Source organism: Lipotes vexillifer, unplaced genomic scaffold, assembly GCF_000442215.2.
Source record: "Lipotes vexillifer unplaced genomic scaffold, Lipotes_vexillifer_v1.1 scaffold618, whole genome shotgun sequence".
Taxonomy (NCBI): domain Eukaryota; kingdom Metazoa; phylum Chordata; class Mammalia; order Artiodactyla; family Lipotidae; genus Lipotes; species Lipotes vexillifer.
The window spans coordinates 3,198,832-3,216,729 of NW_006799025.1; the positions used below are offsets into that span (position 1 = coordinate 3,198,832).

The 17,898-nt window shown below is 44.6% G+C and overlaps 1 protein-coding gene across 3 annotated transcripts in view; it reads right to left on the reverse strand.

Annotated features, from left to right (window-relative positions):
- Nucleotides 1-745: 745 nt before the first annotated feature.
- Nucleotides 746-17,898, reverse strand: part of GYG1 (glycogenin 1) — a 37,525-nt gene continuing 20,372 nt past the window's right edge. Inside the window, exons 6-8 of one of the 3 annotated variants that reach the window (XM_007471309.1) lie at nt 4,334-4,553; nt 1,894-1,944; nt 746-1,631 (exon numbers count right to left, since the gene is read on the reverse strand). In XM_007471309.1, the coding sequence (XP_007471371.1) occupies nt 1,458-1,631; nt 1,894-1,944; nt 4,334-4,553 (445 nt within the window). In that variant the 3' untranslated portion in view covers nt 746-1,457. The remainder of the gene's footprint in view (nt 1,632-1,893; nt 1,945-4,333; nt 4,554-17,898) is intronic. The other 2 variants (XM_007471310.1, XM_007471311.1) reach the window with 2 other exon arrangements.

Consider the following 17,898-nt stretch of genomic DNA (forward strand, 5'->3'; position numbering starts at 1 on the left):
AAGTCCTCAGGTTCTTCTTAAGCTCTTCTGGTAGCCAGCCTCCAAGTGGCCCCTCACCCCCATCCATTCTTGCCCTCCAGGTTTCCATACCCTGTATATTCATTCACACCCTTATTGAATAGGGCTGACCTGTGTAACCAGTAGGCTATTGTGGAAATAAAGGAAGGTGATCTTGAAGGTTAAAAGCCACTGCAGCTTCTGGCCAGTTAAACCTCGAAAGTTTCTTGTCATGGTCTCTCTTGCTTTCTTCAACAGAATGACTTCTGATTACTCACTTCAGTTTTAAAACGACATTTTAGATCATACCCTTCACTAGCTTGCCATCCCTGCAACCTAGAATCACCTGTACATTGAATAAATATGCTTTATACTTCTATCATTCTAAGCCGTGGATAAAAATGCTAGAAGACGAGTCTGGTATTGATTGTAACAGTCCTGAAAGATTATGGAGTATGTTTAGAGACTGACAATGAACCTACGATGATTTTAAGGTTACGATATTCTAAAATTTGAATACCCACTTCATACAGAAATGTGGGTGACAGATTAATTTGATCTCCCTTTCCTCCATCTATTAGATCCATCACCATCACTGGAGAACACTAGATGCAGATATCTCTTGATATCTAGAAACCAACTTTTAAAGCATGTATTTCAGTGTCAAGTTTTGCACTGGTTTTTCAAACACAAATTCTACAAATTATGAAAAATTCCCTAATACTTTTTTTTCAAGGGGAGTGGGTGCCCTTAATTGAATTAGACAACCGAGATATGTCAAGAAATCTTTATTTTTCATACAAGGTGCCACTGTAGGTAACCATCACTGCTGTTTTCAGATATACAGAACTGAACGAAAGCATTTTAGCATGCCGCCTTACTGTACATAGAAAACTGCTGAACATCTTCAGACTAAGACTAGGAAATGAAATGGGTTAACACCATTTGTTGATATGCTTATGAAATCACTCAGCAGTGTTCTTATAGGTTGTCTTTACTTGAAAGCAGAATTACAATCACTCTGGCAGCCTCTGGGCCATTCTAAAATGCAGGTCTAGTGAAGGGTACAACAAGCAAGCAAGAGATAGGTACTGTGTCCCAATGTGAAGGGAGGCTGATTTGGAGCCTGGCTTGGCACATTTTAAGAGTTGATACAGCCATCTTAACCGCTTAAGATTTGAGTGTCCCTTACCGCGTATGTTGGCAATCAGCATAATTGAGAATTTCTGAAATACAAGCTGAGGGTTAAAAAGCAGAACTGTCGTTCATATAACAGAATTGCTACTTAACTTTTGCCCAGCTCTCACCAGTTGTCCTGCAAAACCCCCCACCCACATCTGATGGATTTTAATGAAAGCCTCTAACAACTGTAACAGACCCTTCTTAACCCAGCTCTAGATACTAAGTATCGGAAACAAGTGCCTGTGAAGTGGATGTGTCCACGGAAAAGGGCAGTGTTTCTACTGGAGGTAAGTGTCCAGCTTCCTCTTGATGTTGTCAAAGGAATCTGCTCCCATGTAATCAGCCTGGCCCTGTTCCCACCGCTCCTTCCGTTCTTCTGAGGATACAAAAGGCTGTGCCGTAGCTGGGATCTCCCCAAGGGACAGCTGTGATACGGCTCCTGAGACATTTTCCTAGAAAGGGGAGAATAATCAGAGACTCCTTTAAAGCTGAAAGACCATTTTAAAGAATGCAGTAAACTGAGGAAGGTGAGAAGAACCAGGATGAATTATCATGCAAGGCGGCAAAAACTGAAAAGTATTACACGAAACAAAACAAGACACAGAAATACAAGGATCATGATATTTTTCCTAACAAAATGAAGACTTCTTGACTCGGTGAAAACATAGGGAGAACAAATTAATTGGGTAGGGTTAATGTTTAAGTTCTGCATACCTTTCTACAGAAGCCACAAGAGAAAGCCAGTGTATAGACCAAGTCTGAAAGCTGCAACAGTTCATTAGAAAGTGTAAGATGGATGGACAAGGGAACACAAGTCTCACGATAAGTTCTTGATCTGTGTGGGCTCAGAAAGGTTGAGAACTTAAACGAAATGATACCTCAGAAGCTACTCTTCAGAAAGAACCTAAGCAGAGAGCCGCACCACATACACAGCTGTCGCATCATAAAAGCGAGAGCTAAACGGTCTGAGCCATACACCAAATTTATCTTCCTGTTCAAGCTTATAACGTTAAGTCCTTCCCTTGGATTAGTCCTGCCTCTGCCTTCCACATGTCACCGGAATACCAGGAGCCTCTTGCAGAGTCCTCTGCTCACAATGCTTTCATAAGGACAGCCGCCTCTCAGACCTGGATGTGAGTCCCAGTTCTGCTACTGACTAGTCTGTTACGTAACTAAGGGAAGGGATGTAACTTCTTTAAGCCTCAGTTAATTTTAATATATAAAAAGGGGATATTAACAAAAATAATACTTACTTGACAGAGTGCTTATAAGGGTTAAATAAGAATAGATATCTTAAGCACTTACTATGTACCTGGCAATGTTCCAAGTACTGTACAAGTAGTATTTCCTGCTCCAAATAAAGCAATTAGTGCAAGAATGTAAGTGTTAGTTATTTTTCCCATTCTCCTTTTTATATTTTGGCACAAGTGCTCATAAGTGAAATGGCTAAAATCTATACCATAGCAAAGAGAAGGATCTCTTATAACCTTATAGTCTCTTATAATTATACCAAGGTACTTAACTGATCTACTAAGACTTGATTATAATTTACCCATTCAGTTTTATTCTTTTTTTTTTCTTTTGCAGTACGCGGGCCTCTCACTGTTGCGGCCTCTCCCGTTGAGGAGCACAGGCTCCAGACGCGCAGGCTCAGCGGCCATGGCTCACGGGCCCAGCCGCTCCGTGGCATGTGGGATCTTCCCGGACCGGGGCACGAACCCGTGTCCCCTGCATCGGCAGGCGGACTCTCAACCACTGCGCCACCAGGGAAGCCCAGTTTTATTCTTTATATCTTAATATGCAACATCAAAGTTTAATTTCTCATCCTCTTCCAATTCTTCCAAAAGAACAAACCTCAGAGGAAGACCTTTAAAGTCAGAATTGTTCCTGTAAATGTTAATGTCATCTTCCTCTTACAGAGAGATTTATTTTTCAAGATCCAATAGAACCAGAGGAGTAAAACATGGCAAATCAAAATAATCCTAGAAAAGTATTTGCTGTATGTTCATGTTATTGTAATTTTCACTTGGAATATATTCTTCTACACGATGGCAAAAATAAAATAGGTATATTTAAATACTTGCTGTTTCCAAAACATGAAATGGGGCGTTCTTTGTTTTTGTAAACCACTATTTTTGGGGGGAATAATCTTATAATCTTAGGACAATGGGCTAAGAATTTTATAGTTATAACATACGGATATATATATATATATATATATATATATATATATATATATATATATAATATATATATATATCTATCTATCTCATCAACATGACTGTAGGGTCTTTATAAAGCCCCGAGTTAAAAGCATACTTTATATATTGTTTGGGGGACATACCTAATTAGGTAGGCGCAACCCATATTTGAGTTCCTTTCCTGGTGATGAGATTGAGCATAAGATCAGCAACCCTTGCAAAAAGGTGACTGAAACAGGACTTCCTCCTTCTGAGAATGTCCCCTTCACAAGATGGAGAGTTTCTCAGTCAAGCTTAGAAGAGAAGGGGCGTTGCTTGTCTGTGTGGAATCCCCCCCCCCCCCCCCCCCCGCCCCCCCCAGCCACAAGTCACCTCTCACAAGTTCCTCCCGTTTACCGGCCCAAGTCCCAGGTTCCCATTTACAGCCATGGGGCGTCATAAGAGAGTGTTGGGATCTTTGTAGATTCTTTCTAGTCTGCACGACCAACCCCATCTCTGCCTTTTCATCTCACCCATGGGAGAAAGGAGAGAAAGAGGCAACACCAACTTGTGAAAATCAGGTCGAAACTCCAGTAGCTAGAGACTCTGATTTAACTGATCTGGAGATGAGACTTTTATTTTCTAGAAGCTCCCAGGTGATTGTATTATGCAGCCAGGGTCAAAAACTCCTGGGTTACAGGAATGTAACTGTATAGATCTAATCTATCTATCCATCTAAATCTCTAAAAACCTTTCCCTTGCTCCCAGGTCTACTGAAATTTGCCACAAAATCTACTTCTGCTCTAATCTTTGCTGGTAACATTTCTCCACTCTAAGATGGACATCGTTTTCTTTCCACAAAGTCTTACTTAATCTCTTTGTTCAAAATACCACTAAATATTCCATCTCTACCAGTATACCAAATTTTAAAAAATACAGCATCAAATTACCTGAAGAAAAAAAACAGAACCTACCACGTGTACGTATGAGCGGGTGTCTTTGACAAGGCCAAACTGCTGAAGCAGAGGTAAAACGCTGGTAGTGAAGATGTCCCACCACAGGTTGAGAAACTCTGGATGAGTCACAGTGGGATCGTGGGACTCACTTCTGACACTTTTTGTTTGAGGATCGTAAGTATAATTCCACGGTTTGATTCGTCCTAGGAAATGCACAACTTTGGCATTTGCACCAAATCTGCCAAGTGAGCACAAGTTGAAACGGTTAGTGGATTCTGAGCACTGACAGTTCACCTTCCATCCTGCAGCAGTGGCTGGAAAAAAAGTGGAGCTCACTGAAACAATTTTAGACTTCTAAAATTATTCAATTATATGTTAGGTATACACAAAATCCCAAAGTAGCAGTGGATCAGTGCAACAACCCAACACTGATCCACCGTGGATAGCAGAGGTACAGCCACTTGTTAAACCATTTGATATTACCTAGTAAAACTGAAAATGCTCACACTTTACAACCCAGAAGGAAGCTCAGCTCCTAGGCACATACCCTACAGAAACTCTTAACACGTGTGCAACAGGAAACGTAATCAAAATGTTCACAGCAGTAGCACTGTTTGAAATAGTCATAAACTGGAAACAACTGAAGTGACTAGACTTTAGATTACTGTTCAGCAAGCATTCATGCCTTTTCCCAGTCTCTACAGGGGGAGTACACTTTCCTGCCTGACTGATATTTGCATGCTTGCATGACTTGCTTTCACCAATGAAATGTGGGCAGAGTGACAGCGTGCCTTAAAATAGCATTGCTTGTTTCTGTTCAGCCTCCCTGAGAAGCTACAACTTCTGCCAGCGGAAGAATGTACCCTGGGTAGCCTGCTGGTTCCAGAAGAATGAGACAGTCACAACAGATATGGATCAAACCTGTGGCCCGGCTCCAAACTCAGCTGAGATGATCAGAGCTGTCCCAGACTACTCAATAACATATGAGCAAGAAATACATGCTGACTGTTGAATGTCACTGAAATTTGATGGTTATCCATTCTGTTTCTGTTTTAAGGACAACTTCTGGTATATTCATATCATAGAACACAATAAAGCAGTGAAAATGAATGAACTGTAGCTACCCAGATCACATAGCAAAAGGATGACTTTTCAAAATACGTTGAAAAAAAGAAATTATACAAATTCAAATAGAAACACATACATATGAATCTACTTACACAAGGACAAAACAAAAAAAGTACTGTTTAAAGAGTAGAAAACTGTAATCAACGTAAATCTCATGATATTGGTTATCTGGGGAGGAAAGGGGAAGCTGAGATGGGAAAGACGAAAAGGGGCTTCAAAGATACTGGTTATGTTCCAATCCTTAACTTGGGTGGTAAAGGTGTTTTAAAAACTAAACATTTTTGTATATCCTCTTGTATATACACTATATTTCACTGAATACACAACACACTTTTTATATTATCTCATAATATAAAAAGAGTAAGACTTAAGAATGGTCCTGTTCTGGCTGGGAGGAAATCTATACATGTGAAACGAAATAATGATAAAGGTGAATACAAGTGCCAAAAGGAAGATGGGAACAGTGAGTGCCCTAAGAATTCAGAAGCAAGGAGGTCACTGAAAGCTAAGGTCATTGGGGCAGGAGGTGCTGAGATAGTGGATGTGACTTAAAATTTGTCCAACAGATAGGAGCTGGGTAGCTGGTGCTAATACAGGGAATTGTAGGCAGGGGGATGCAGGTATCAGGTGAGCATGTGTGTACCAGACCGAGTGTCCTCCAATTAGAGCCAAAGAGGAAGCTTTGATAGGGAAAGGTAAAATGGGACAGATCCTTGGGTGTTGGGCTCAAGTGTCAGATTTTAAGTGGAGTTATCCTATAGGCAACCGAAATATTTGAGCATGACGTACATTTCAAAACAATGCAAACTCTATTCATGTAACTCATCTTCTAAAGGTTTTTTTGTTTTTTTGTTTTGTTTTTAATGTCACAGACCTGTTATATAGCTATCATTATCTGACAGTTTACTATGTTTGGGGCCCAAATTCTTTCAGGACACATTTGGGAATAATCGTCCTGCCAGGTAAATTTTACTAATGTGTTAAATGGAGGCTCCTAGAGGCTAAGTGGGTTGCCCAGAGCCATAAGGCTATTTAGTGGCAGAGATGGGATTTGGCACAGTTTTGCCCCTCTCTTAAACCTAAGCTCTTACCATCCTACCACGCTGCTACTCCAAAACCATGCAAGAAAAAGAGAGCTTACTGTAAATTTCCTCCTAAGGATAACTAACTATCCTCCAGTGCATTTCTTTTGAAGATGAAGTGGATACTTGATATCCCCAAGCTTACCCTCTATTTTATACACGTGGTATATTTTACATGCACACACATACTTGTGCACATATACACACAAGAACTCTCAATGTTATCCTTAAAAGGATAAATCATAATGCTCAAATCTGTGCATAGAGAGGGCTGTCAATTAAATAAGCAACTGTTACATGTAAGGCACTATACTGTGATCAGTGTGCGACCCTAAGAGGCTTTATCCAAACGTGGAGATGAGTCATCTACATAAAAATAAGAAACAGTAGCACAAGCAAAGCAACAAGCCGGGGCCAGCAGGGCAGTGCTGACATTAAGGGCTATGGACATTCCGAAGCAATTACTGCAGGTGGAGGTTTTCAGAAGAGGCTTCAGACGAGGCTGAGAAAGATGAGCAGGATTAAGAGAAGTGCCTTCAGCAAATGTTCTAATGGTGACAGGGGAACCCATCCCAGAGACCTGATACTTGTGTGCTGGTGGGGCGCGGGGATGGGCGGGGACAACAGGCACTGCCTCATCCTAGTGGTACACGGAAGCCTAAAACCAGAATAGAGCACATGTGAAAGAGGAGGTGCCCCTTCCACCTCCTCAGACACCCACTCCTCCTGCCCTGACTTCCCTGCCTGGAGCAACAACACTTGTTTGCGTCTCCTTTATTAACTGACCAGTAAGTTTCAAGCCATGACCTGCCGAGCCCAATTTAAACATCACACGCAGTCATTACATGAGAGCCATGAGAGGTAGCAACACTAATTAAGATAAAAGATGAATATAGTGGGCTTCCCTGGTGGCGCAGTGGTTGAGAGTCCGCCTGCCAATGTAGGGGACGCGGGTTTGTGCCCCGGTCCGGGAAGATCCCACATGCCGCAGAGCGCCTGGGCCCGTGAGCCGTGGCCGCTGAGCCTGCGCATCCAGAGCCTGTGCTCCGCAATGGGAGAGGCCACAACGCTGAGAGGGCCGCGTAAAAGATGAATATAGCATGAACTTTATTCCTTTCCAGGCCACTCTCCCAACAGTTCACATCTGCTTAAGCAGTAGTCATCGGAATAGCTAACACACACATGTGCCAGACACTGGTTAACATCTGCATGGTTCACCTCAGTTAATCTCCAGAAACAACTATGCGAGGAAACCAAGGCAGGAAGGAGTTAACTTGTCTAGGATCATGTGGCTGATGAGTGACAAGGCTGGGATTCCACCCATGCAGTCTGGCTCCAGAGCCAAGGTTCTCATCCACAACTAGGCTGTACTTGTAAGACACTCCTAGAATCATAAGGACATCACCTGAGAGTGTCACTTGTTACTCCAGGGATTAACTCCCTGCCTACAGACGGTCAGTATCAAAGTTGGAAATGAGCCCTGGAAACACCCCCAGTATAGTCAAGGACAGAGCAGCAGAAAGTAATTAACAGGAAAGAAAGCTACAAAGCAAGCAACTTAGCACTGTCTGAAGACTGTTCTCAGAGGGATACAGTTTTCACAAAGTTTAGGGGGAAAGGGGGGAAACAAGAGCAAGAAACAGACGGCGGTGCTTCTTAGGACCCACAATTGGACTGTGCTGGGCAGTGTCTAAGGGCCTTCCCAGAGTGAATGCAGAGGAAGGGCACAACGGTCCAATCCACAGAAGAATGCCACTGCAAAGCGGCCAACACGCCTGCACCGCAAGACGGCCCAGTCTCTGCGGGAGGCGGAAGCGCACACCTCAGCCTCTGGCTCTGTCTGTGCCCCAAGGTGGCTCAGGGGCCTCTGCCACCTCCCTGGGTACTGGCCTCGTGCCGGGCGGATTCCTCCCAACGTGGCCCGTGGCCTTCTCCTTGGATGTCAACAGGAACACCACTGCGGACGGTCCACACCCTGCATTTCACTGTGGCTCAGGCCTGGGCTCTACCTTCATGAATCCATGATGCCTAAGTGCTTCTTTAATGCTAAATCACTGTCACCTTCTGTGGCCAGGGGGGGAAGGACCCCCTTTCTCAAAATTACCTTCTTTACCTATTCCACCCTAACAACGTGAAAAATTCTATCCACTGGACAGTCCTTTCATCAACCGAGCAGTCTTGGTTTTAAGAAAGTTTTTTTTTTTTTTAACATCTTTTTTGGAGTATAATTGCTTTACAATGGTGTGTTAGTTTCTGCTTTATAACAAAGTGAATCAGTTATACATATGTTCCCATATCTCTTCCCTCTTGCATCTATCTCCCTCCCACCCACCCTCCCTATCCCACCCCTCAAGGTGGTCACAAACCACCGAGCTGATCTCCCTGTGCTTATGTGGCTGCTTCCCACTAGCTATCTATTTTACGTTGGGTAGTGTATATATGTCCATGCCACTCTCACTTTGTCACAGCTTACCCTTCCCCCTCCGCATATCCTCAAGTCCATTCACTAGTAGGTCTGTGTCTTTATTCCCATCTTGCCCCTAGGTTCTTCATGACCTTTTTTGTTTTTTTCTTAGATTCCATATATATGTGTTAGCATAAGTCTGTTAGAGGTAGAAACTGAGATCTCAAAGGGTTCTAAATGTGGGTAGAACTGCCCTTTCTGCTCAAAGGCGAGGAATTCCTGGGGTGCCAGTAAGATGGGGGGAGGGTGGGAAGGGTTAAGAGGTGAGCAGAGGCAGGCTGCACAGTGTGAGGTACCTTCCCAACAGCTCCCCAAATCCCAGCAACAAAACAAATCGCAAAATGCACAGGGTGAGAAGTTTCTTGAGAAAATGACTGGGGCCAGGGTACTGAGGGGCAGACCAGGAAGAGCCTGAGGATTCAGGAGGCTGACGGCAGAGAGATGCACGAGGAAGTCAGGAGGATGCTGGGGCTTACAGGCTTCATGCAGAGGCTTCGGATGTCACGGGTTCAGGCTACGGTCAGCCCTATTTCTGCACAGTAAGGAACAGGAACCTGTTTTTTTAGGTCCTGAGGCGTTACTTGAACCTAAGCTGCCATCTACCTGACAGACCTACGGGAATGAACAGGGGTGGGAGAAAAACAAGTTTCAGAGCAAGGACGCTTTATGAGAAGAGCAGGCCTGGTGAGTCACTGCATGTGAAGGTTTTGGTCAGCCCAAGGGCCCTTTGAGGCGGGGAAGAAAGGCAGCTGCTGAGCGGGAACCACGGAGCTCAGACAGAAAGGTAGGAGGAAGGTAAGACAGAAGAGAGATGCAGCACTGCTGGTGCGACCCCTCCCTGGGAAACACGGCAGCCATGCCAAACATCCTCTGCCCATTTCAGTGACTCACGTTCTCTGACCCGCGGCCACTCGCTCTCGTACCTTCTCGGCAGCTGTGCAAACGGCAGTCACCCAGTAGGGTGCTCCTGGTAACCATCTAAGACTGCCCTGGGCTCCATACAAGAGGCAGCCCCATTAGGCCTAACACTGGCCACCACACGTGAAGGTTTATGAGCTAAACAGTTTATCTAACTACGCTCTCACTATACAAACAGAATGGTGTTTATTTACACAACCAAGCAGCCTGAACGTCCTGCTCCATTAGCTTTCGTAATAAAACACTTTGTTTGCCAAAAAGATGAGCAAAAGGTCTTAGTTTTTGCATCTAGAGTTTCCATTAACCTAGATATGGATTTCATGTAATTATTTTTGTCACAATCATGTTCCCTGAGGGATGTTTTTCAAAATCATTTTCTATCATTTCAATCAATTTATTCTTTAGTCATTTCTGAAAAATACAAAATAACCAGGTCAAAATGAAATAAGTAAGAGCACAGGTCATAAGTAAAAGGGAAAATTACCTCTTGCTTAAAAGAAGAATTTAGCCTAAAAAGCAAACCGGAGGTGGGGCTGTTTCTTAGAGAAGGGTAACCCAGGATATGACTCTGGTGGTATCTCTCTCTCTCACCAAAGGTACGACAGTCAGAACTTATGTCACCTTGTTAGTCAAAAGCAAAGCAGCCGATGAACGAGAAGGGGAAATGCTGATGTCAGAAGATTAAGTTCGACTGACCTCAACTCTCAACAAGGATAACTAGAAGATTCACTGACTCACTGCCTGATTTATCCATCGAATAAAAAAAGTCGGGTACATATCACAATTGTCTCTAAATTACTAAGAGCCATTCATTCTGACCCACTAATGGGGATTTGTCTCAGCTTGCATACGTCTCTTAAAATAAGCGTTCTAATTTTAACTTGATAGAATCTCAAAAGTGACGTCCAGATCACAAGACATAGTTTGAACCCAAGCCAGCAATAATAGTGCTTATGTTAGCCGTTAAAATAATCCCTGTGACCTGGTGTTACCAAAAGATCAGATAGAATTTTCATGACTAGTTTAGCAGTTGAGAAAGGGAGCCGGTAACGTGTGGATGAGACTACAGAACGGGTCAGAGCAGAAAAGGAACTAATCCACGACAGTGCACACAGGAGCAATTTTAGTTCTCAGGAAGCTCTCTGTGTGCAATGTTCAATCAGGTACCAAGGAAGAGAGATGCAGCACTGCCGGTGCGAGCCCTCCCTGGGAAACACGGCAGCCATGCCAAACATCCTCTGGCCATTTCAGTGACTCACGTTCTCTGACCTGCGGCCACTCACTCTCGTACCTTCGCAGGTACCTTCCCCACAGCCAATCAGCCACCTCTCCTCTCTCACCAAGAAATTCCTCCTCTTACCCACTCACAGTCTAAATCAAGAGTCATAAACCCAAGTGCCCAAGGGGTGGGCCAGTCATGCAGAGAGTGGACCTGGTGAGGGGGGTCCACGGGGCAAGTGCTTTTCCTATCAGCAGAAGACAGCTGCTACCTAGTAGCAAACAGCGGTGGCCTCCAGGGACCCACCCGGTTTCTCCTTGCCTTTCAAGCTAAACAACCCTCCCAACTGTGTCATGGAAATCACAAAAACAACAGTACTCAAACCCAGACTTTAATAACCTCAACTTGGACCTAGTCAACTATGCCAACCTACCAGGTTGGCCTCTGGTCACAAAGTAGCAGGGAAAGCCTCATGATGCCAGGCCACTAGGGAGACTTTCCTAGGGGTAGTGTGTCATTCTTAGTCTCTCCGGACTGACGGCTAGCTCATTCATTCATTCGATCATTCAGCCAAAAAAATACAGCCACCTACCTGCATCTGTGCCCACACAACCATCCTAGCTCTTATCTGAAGCCAACCTCTCCACTTGTGCACTAGGACACATCCCCTTTCACCTAGTCGAGGACGTCACTCAGCAAGTCTCCCTCCAGATTTCTGCATTATTAGTGCTCTCTCCCTCCCTCTTTGATCATTCCCATCGATACAACAAACATGCTGCAACTTCTCCCATCTTTAAAACACCACCCCCATCCCACCCCCACTCTCTTGATCCTACCCCCCCATCCAGCTACCAACCCACTTCCCTTCTCCCTTTTAAAGAAAATGCTTCAGAAGAGTTCCGATTCTCCATTCTCTCGGACCTGCTGCAATCAGGCTTTGTCCTCCACCACTCCACCAGGAATTCCCCAGTTAAAAGTATAAACAGAATTAACATCTTTTTCTTTGTTAGGCTGTAAAATTGATTACATTCCCACAAACCTCAAATGGGTAATTTAAGACTTCCTAAGGCAACCACCTTTCAGCTGTCCTCTTACCTGACCTATCACAGCATCTGACACAGAGGGATCGCTTCCCCTTCCTGAAACGTTTTCTTGCTTGGCTTGTGCAACACCTCACTTTGCTGGGTTTCCTCCTGCCTTGCTGTTCTCGGGCTCTTGTTCCTGGCTGCTCCACATTTTCCTGTCCCAGGGCTCAGTCTCCAGGACTCTTTTCTATCATAACCACTCTCTTGGTTATATCATCTTGTCTCCCGGCTATAAATATCACTTATATGCTGACACTTCCATAGCTATGTCTCACCCAGTCTCTCTCCTGAACTCCCAACTCCTGTAGCTACTTACCTCTTCCACGTTTTCACCAGGATGTTTAATACGCACCTCAAACTTAATACACCTGATACATCTCTGGTCAGTTCCTGCCCCTGCGAACCTGCTTTGCTCACAATCTTCCCCATCTCAGCAAACGGCGGCTCCTTTATTGCACCTGCTTAGGTCCCATACTTGTAACAATCATCTTTGACATTCTTCTCCCACATCCCACCAAAGGTCTGATTTTTCAAAAGAGCTTGGAAATCTGCATTTCATGTGAAATTGCCTCATTTTTAAGCATTAACAACTGAGAAAAGAAAGAAAGAAAGCTATTCAAGGAAAACAAAATATATCTGTGGGACAAAGAGAGTCTGCGGCCCACCAGCTCGAGGCCTCTGAGAGGGTGCGTCTTGCACTCAAGTCGCACCCTTCTCCCCTCCCACGAACTCCCTCTCCTGCTGAGATGGCATTTTTCGAGCTGACTCCTGCCCATGAGATGTCACTCCTCGTGCCCTCTGTGCCTATTGTCAGACCAGCCTCTGAAGGCTTGGGATGGCTCTGATGTGGCTTCCCCCTTCGTGATGAGGACCCACCTCGGGCAGCAGAACAGGCAGCATCAGTAAGATGTGAGGACAGATGATCTGATACATGCTTAGAGGTGAAGTCAGAATGAACCGACGGCCATGCTGAGAAATGGGGCGCCTGGGGCCTGACAAGCATCACTAACGCCCAGAAAGGAGAAAGAAGACATCTGTGAAACCACAGACTTGATTCTTCAACACTCAAGCCACGACGGGACGCAATCAACCTGCATTTGCCAGGTTGATGAGACGACAACGTCCTCATTCATCTTTGTGGTCCTCAGTGAGCAGAATGTGAGGCACCCTCTACATGCTTCAGGTGGAATGAACAGTGACTGGACCAACAAACGGCTGAAAAAATAAAAGCTACACAAACTACAACTCCTCGGGGCTTTAGGTGAAGACGTAGGAGTGTGAAAAGAAATGAACACAGAAAATGTATGGCTTCAATGACAATAGTCCCAAAGAGAGATGAAGCCAAGGGTGTCTCAGGGACCAAGGAAAAACAATCAAATCAGAAATACACAAGAACAACAGAAATTAGGACACTAAAGGCTCCATTTTGCTCTTGGAAAATATTGATTTTAAAGAGGTTTCACAAGGTCTAGTGAATAAGCCACATTCCTGGGAAAGAAATAATAGATATGAATATCCTCAGAAACGTTTAAAGCAGTAAACAAATGGAAAAAATATATTTTGGGTTTCTAGGTCTAGTTTCTGAGATTCTACCAAGCCAGGTCTCAGACGATATTTAAACTCAAGTTAAAAGAGTAAGTTAATTATTTGGTAAATCAAGCTTTGTAGTCAATCAATTTGACCAATTAATTTGTATGGCCGTTTGAGGCAATACCAGAGAATTCTTTACCTTTGCTTTAGGCCCATTTATACAGCATGATACGACATAAACAGCTCTGAGTCAGTGGATTTAACAGAAAGTAAAAATGGAACGAAATGGCTGATTTTAGAAGGACTAATGAGATTCTGCCTAACATTATGCACAAGCCAAATTCTATGCTACATGGATAAAACAGGCCCTCCAGATGGAGAAAACATAAAGAAATGAATATTAACTAAGAAGCCGCTATTTCCCAAACATTATGCTGGGCACTTTCAGAAATATTACTTCATTAAGAAATGCATTTATGAGCTTGTTTCTCAATGCATATATTACAAATTAACTGAAAAGTTACCAAGCCAAGCATTTTAGTTCTCAAATTAGGCTGTGTTAAACAGGATCTTCTATTACAGAAAATATTACTAATTTTGTTTTTCAGAAGCTATGTTTGAGTATCCACTCAAAGTGCTAAAACTAATAAGTGTGTTTTCCTTTGTGTTTTGTTCTGTCCAAGTTGTATGTAGAGAAAGGCTTTAGATATGCTACATCCGCAGCTCCAATTCATGCTAAATTTGATTCATGTCAGGCCATCCTTTAGCAGAAACTTCAGGTAACAGCAAGAGGCTATGCCGGTCTAAGATATCCAAGGAGCTAAGATTCTGGGGCATCTAAATACTGTCCTGGTGATCTCATGGCACATGGCTGCTAGAAGTTGGTGGGGCAAGTTCTCGACTCCTTCCACAAAGCCTCTAAACCACTCCTTGGTCTCATTCTACCTGCCACCACCTGTGCTATCCTGGGGAAGGCCAGCACACCACAGAGCCACTCGGTCCTGGAGGCCACCAAGGTTACCCTGAGCCCCACAGTGGGACTGTGAATTCACTCTGAGGTCCCAGCAGTGCACAGGGCTCTTGGTTGGTTGAGTAGCCACGGCAGCCCAAATGTCCATGACCGTCTACTTCAGCTTAAAATTTTTGGTTAACTTGAATTTTATGTTAACTTGAAACAAAAAAGAAATGTAACTGTCTGCCTTTTCAGCCCTTCCCAATTGTAAGAGAAATGTAAGGAAAAATGTCTCTGGAGACAGATATCTGCAAGAAAAACAAAAGGATTCTGTGGCAAAGGGAAGGGAAAATGAGTTCTGTGATCTCGTTTCCACATTCCTAAACAGGCAGCAATGGGGTGAGGCCAAGGCATCGCTTTGAGAAGCCTCATCTCCAAAATGTAAGAGCTGACACCCCCCAGGGCGAGCTGCACAGAGGCAGCGTTAACTCCCGTCAGGCCATACGCCAGCGGATGTGTAGCTAATGCTGGAGCTGCTCCTAACTTCCCAGTGCGTCATCTACGCCACAGGTATATGGCAGTACACCAAGCAGATTTCCAAAATTTACACTCATTTCCTGAGCCAGGAAGAAGAAACCGTCCTAATCATTTTGCTGGGAAATTCACTTAGAGGATACAGAAAGAACTGGGTTCCTGAGAGAGGGGGCTGAGGTTCCAGCAAGTAAGTCTATCTTGCCCCCAAATAACTTAACTCTGCTCCACCTGCTTCTTGTTCTTTGTCAAAATAAAATAAATGCAAGCAGGCTCTGTGCAAACCAGGCTATCACTAAAGGGACAATATGTTCAACTTTGGTAGTAAGGTGAAAATCAGAGGGATTCCCAATGAACCATAGGGGAAATGGGGCTACGTTACACGAAAAACATGAATCTTTAAACTCTATGTCAACACTGTTTGGGAGCTGAGCCCAACAGGCAGGGTGTCAAGATTCACGTCTCCCCAGCATAGTTGTCTCAGCACACAGGCCCGCCGGGCAGACTTGAGTGGAACGAGGGGTAGAAATGCTCACACCACTAATGAGTCTATCTCCTTTGCACGCTCACCATTTTGCTTGCTCAGCTGAATCTAGTCAATTAAATTAAGCAACTGCCCTCTTATAGACTAATTCAGTTCTAGAAGGTCAAGCTACCACAGTCTGCAGGAAGGCTGTTCAAACTGGCAGGGTTAGTTATGAGGCAATAAGGATCATAAAGAATTTCAGGCCCAGAGAGACTATTATACTTAGTGAAGTCAGTCAGACAGAGAAAAACAAATACTCTATGTTATCACTCATATGTGGACTCTAAAAAAATAATACAAATGAATCTATATCCAAAAGAGAAACAGACTCACAGACACAGAAAACAAACTTATGGCTACCAAAGGGGAAGAGGAGGTGGAGGGACAAATAGGAATTTAGGACTAACAGATACAAACTACTACACATCAAAAAAATTAGCAACAAGAATATACTGTATAGCACAGGGGATTATACTCACTATCTTGTAATAACCTATATTGGAATACAATCTGCAAAAAAGGTAACTGAATCACTCTGCTGTACATCTGAAACTGAAAAAAAAAAAAAAAAAAGAAAAAAGAGTCAGGCCACACTTCCAAGCAAGACAGGCTTGTACTTTAGAAGGCCGAGGACCAGAGGAGAAAATAATGCTTCTCCTATATTCCATCCCATGATAGTGAATCCCGTTCTGTTTGCTTTACACAGACCACAGCCTGGTATGTTTGAGAGTCTGCCTGTTTTGTGTTGGAAAGGGAAGAGAATCAAGAGTCTGTAACATGTCAGAGACATATGCCAAGACAACAGGGAGGGAGGAAAGAACACAAGATACTTGTCCTCTTTATCTGGGGGACGTTGACAGAGTCTGCCCACAAAAGAACTGAAAAAGAAACATTTCTGCCACAAAAAGCCAGGCATGCTCGTTAACGGTGGGGCAACAAGGCTTCTAGAGAGGACTTTGGATAATGAAATAGGAGTGAGAGGCCCTTTGCTTTCTGCTCACTCAGCTGTGTGCCCATGCGGGATGGAGATCAGAGAGCCCAGCCCCACTCAGCGAAGAGCTTCGCTGCTCACGGCTGTGTCTCAGGATCCATCTGACAGCTTGGCCTCCGCTCACAAAACCTGAATCATCTTCTTGGTTCCACACAAATGAGTCAGAGGCTAAAGGACAGGGCCCAGGCCCTCAACGTGAGACAAGCGCTGTTAACTAGGCTCTATCAGTTGCTGAATTAGAAATGCACCAGGAACGGTACAAAATAAGCATGCTGCCAAAAACAACATACGTCCACCGAGCATTTTGTGCGTATGAACTCACTCCACTCTGACAGCCCAATGAGGAAGGGACTATTTCCCACCTCATTTTGCATGCCAGCAGACCTGAGGCCCAGAGCCTAAGCCACACGGTAGGGAAATGGCAGAGTGAGGACGCGTGCCCTGCCTCTCTGGCTGAGGGATCACTTGTATTGCTAGACCACCTTCCAAACAGAGAGGACCCATCACTTGCTACCTACTAAGGGTAGGCCAGGCTCTCTTTTTACCTCTTCACATAAATGGCTCACAGTCACCCCTGGAGGACACTGAGGCAGAGGGTTGAGCAGCAAAGCCCAAGGTCCACTACACTGCGAGTTCAGTAACTAGTGAGCATCCAGGAAGTGGCTTCTCCAGGATGTCAAGTGAGGCAGTCCAGCTCCACAGGACCTGCTACTGACCTTGACACCACACTGCTGCTAACATCTTGTATCATCTGCACCACAACCACGGAGGGAGCTGTTCACACCCTCCTCTGACAGAGCTGAGGCTCAGCATGTGGAATGAGGCAGAGGCTGAGTTTGTCCCCAGTCAGTGTTCTTTTTTTATTTTGCGATACGTGGGCCTCTCACTGTTGTGGCCTCTCCCGCTGTGGAGTACAGGCTCCGGATGCGCAGGCTCAGCGGCCATGGCTCACGGGCCCAGCCACTCCGCGGCATGTGGGATCTTCCCGGATCGGGGCACGAACCCGTGTCCCCTGCATCGGCAGGGGACTCTCAACCACTGCGCCACCAGGGAAGCCCCCAGTCAGTGTTCTTGATCACGACACACAGATGATTCATCAGAGGGCCAGGCCCCCCAGGAACCGAGGGGAACCTTTTCCCACAGTCAGCTAAGTGCCC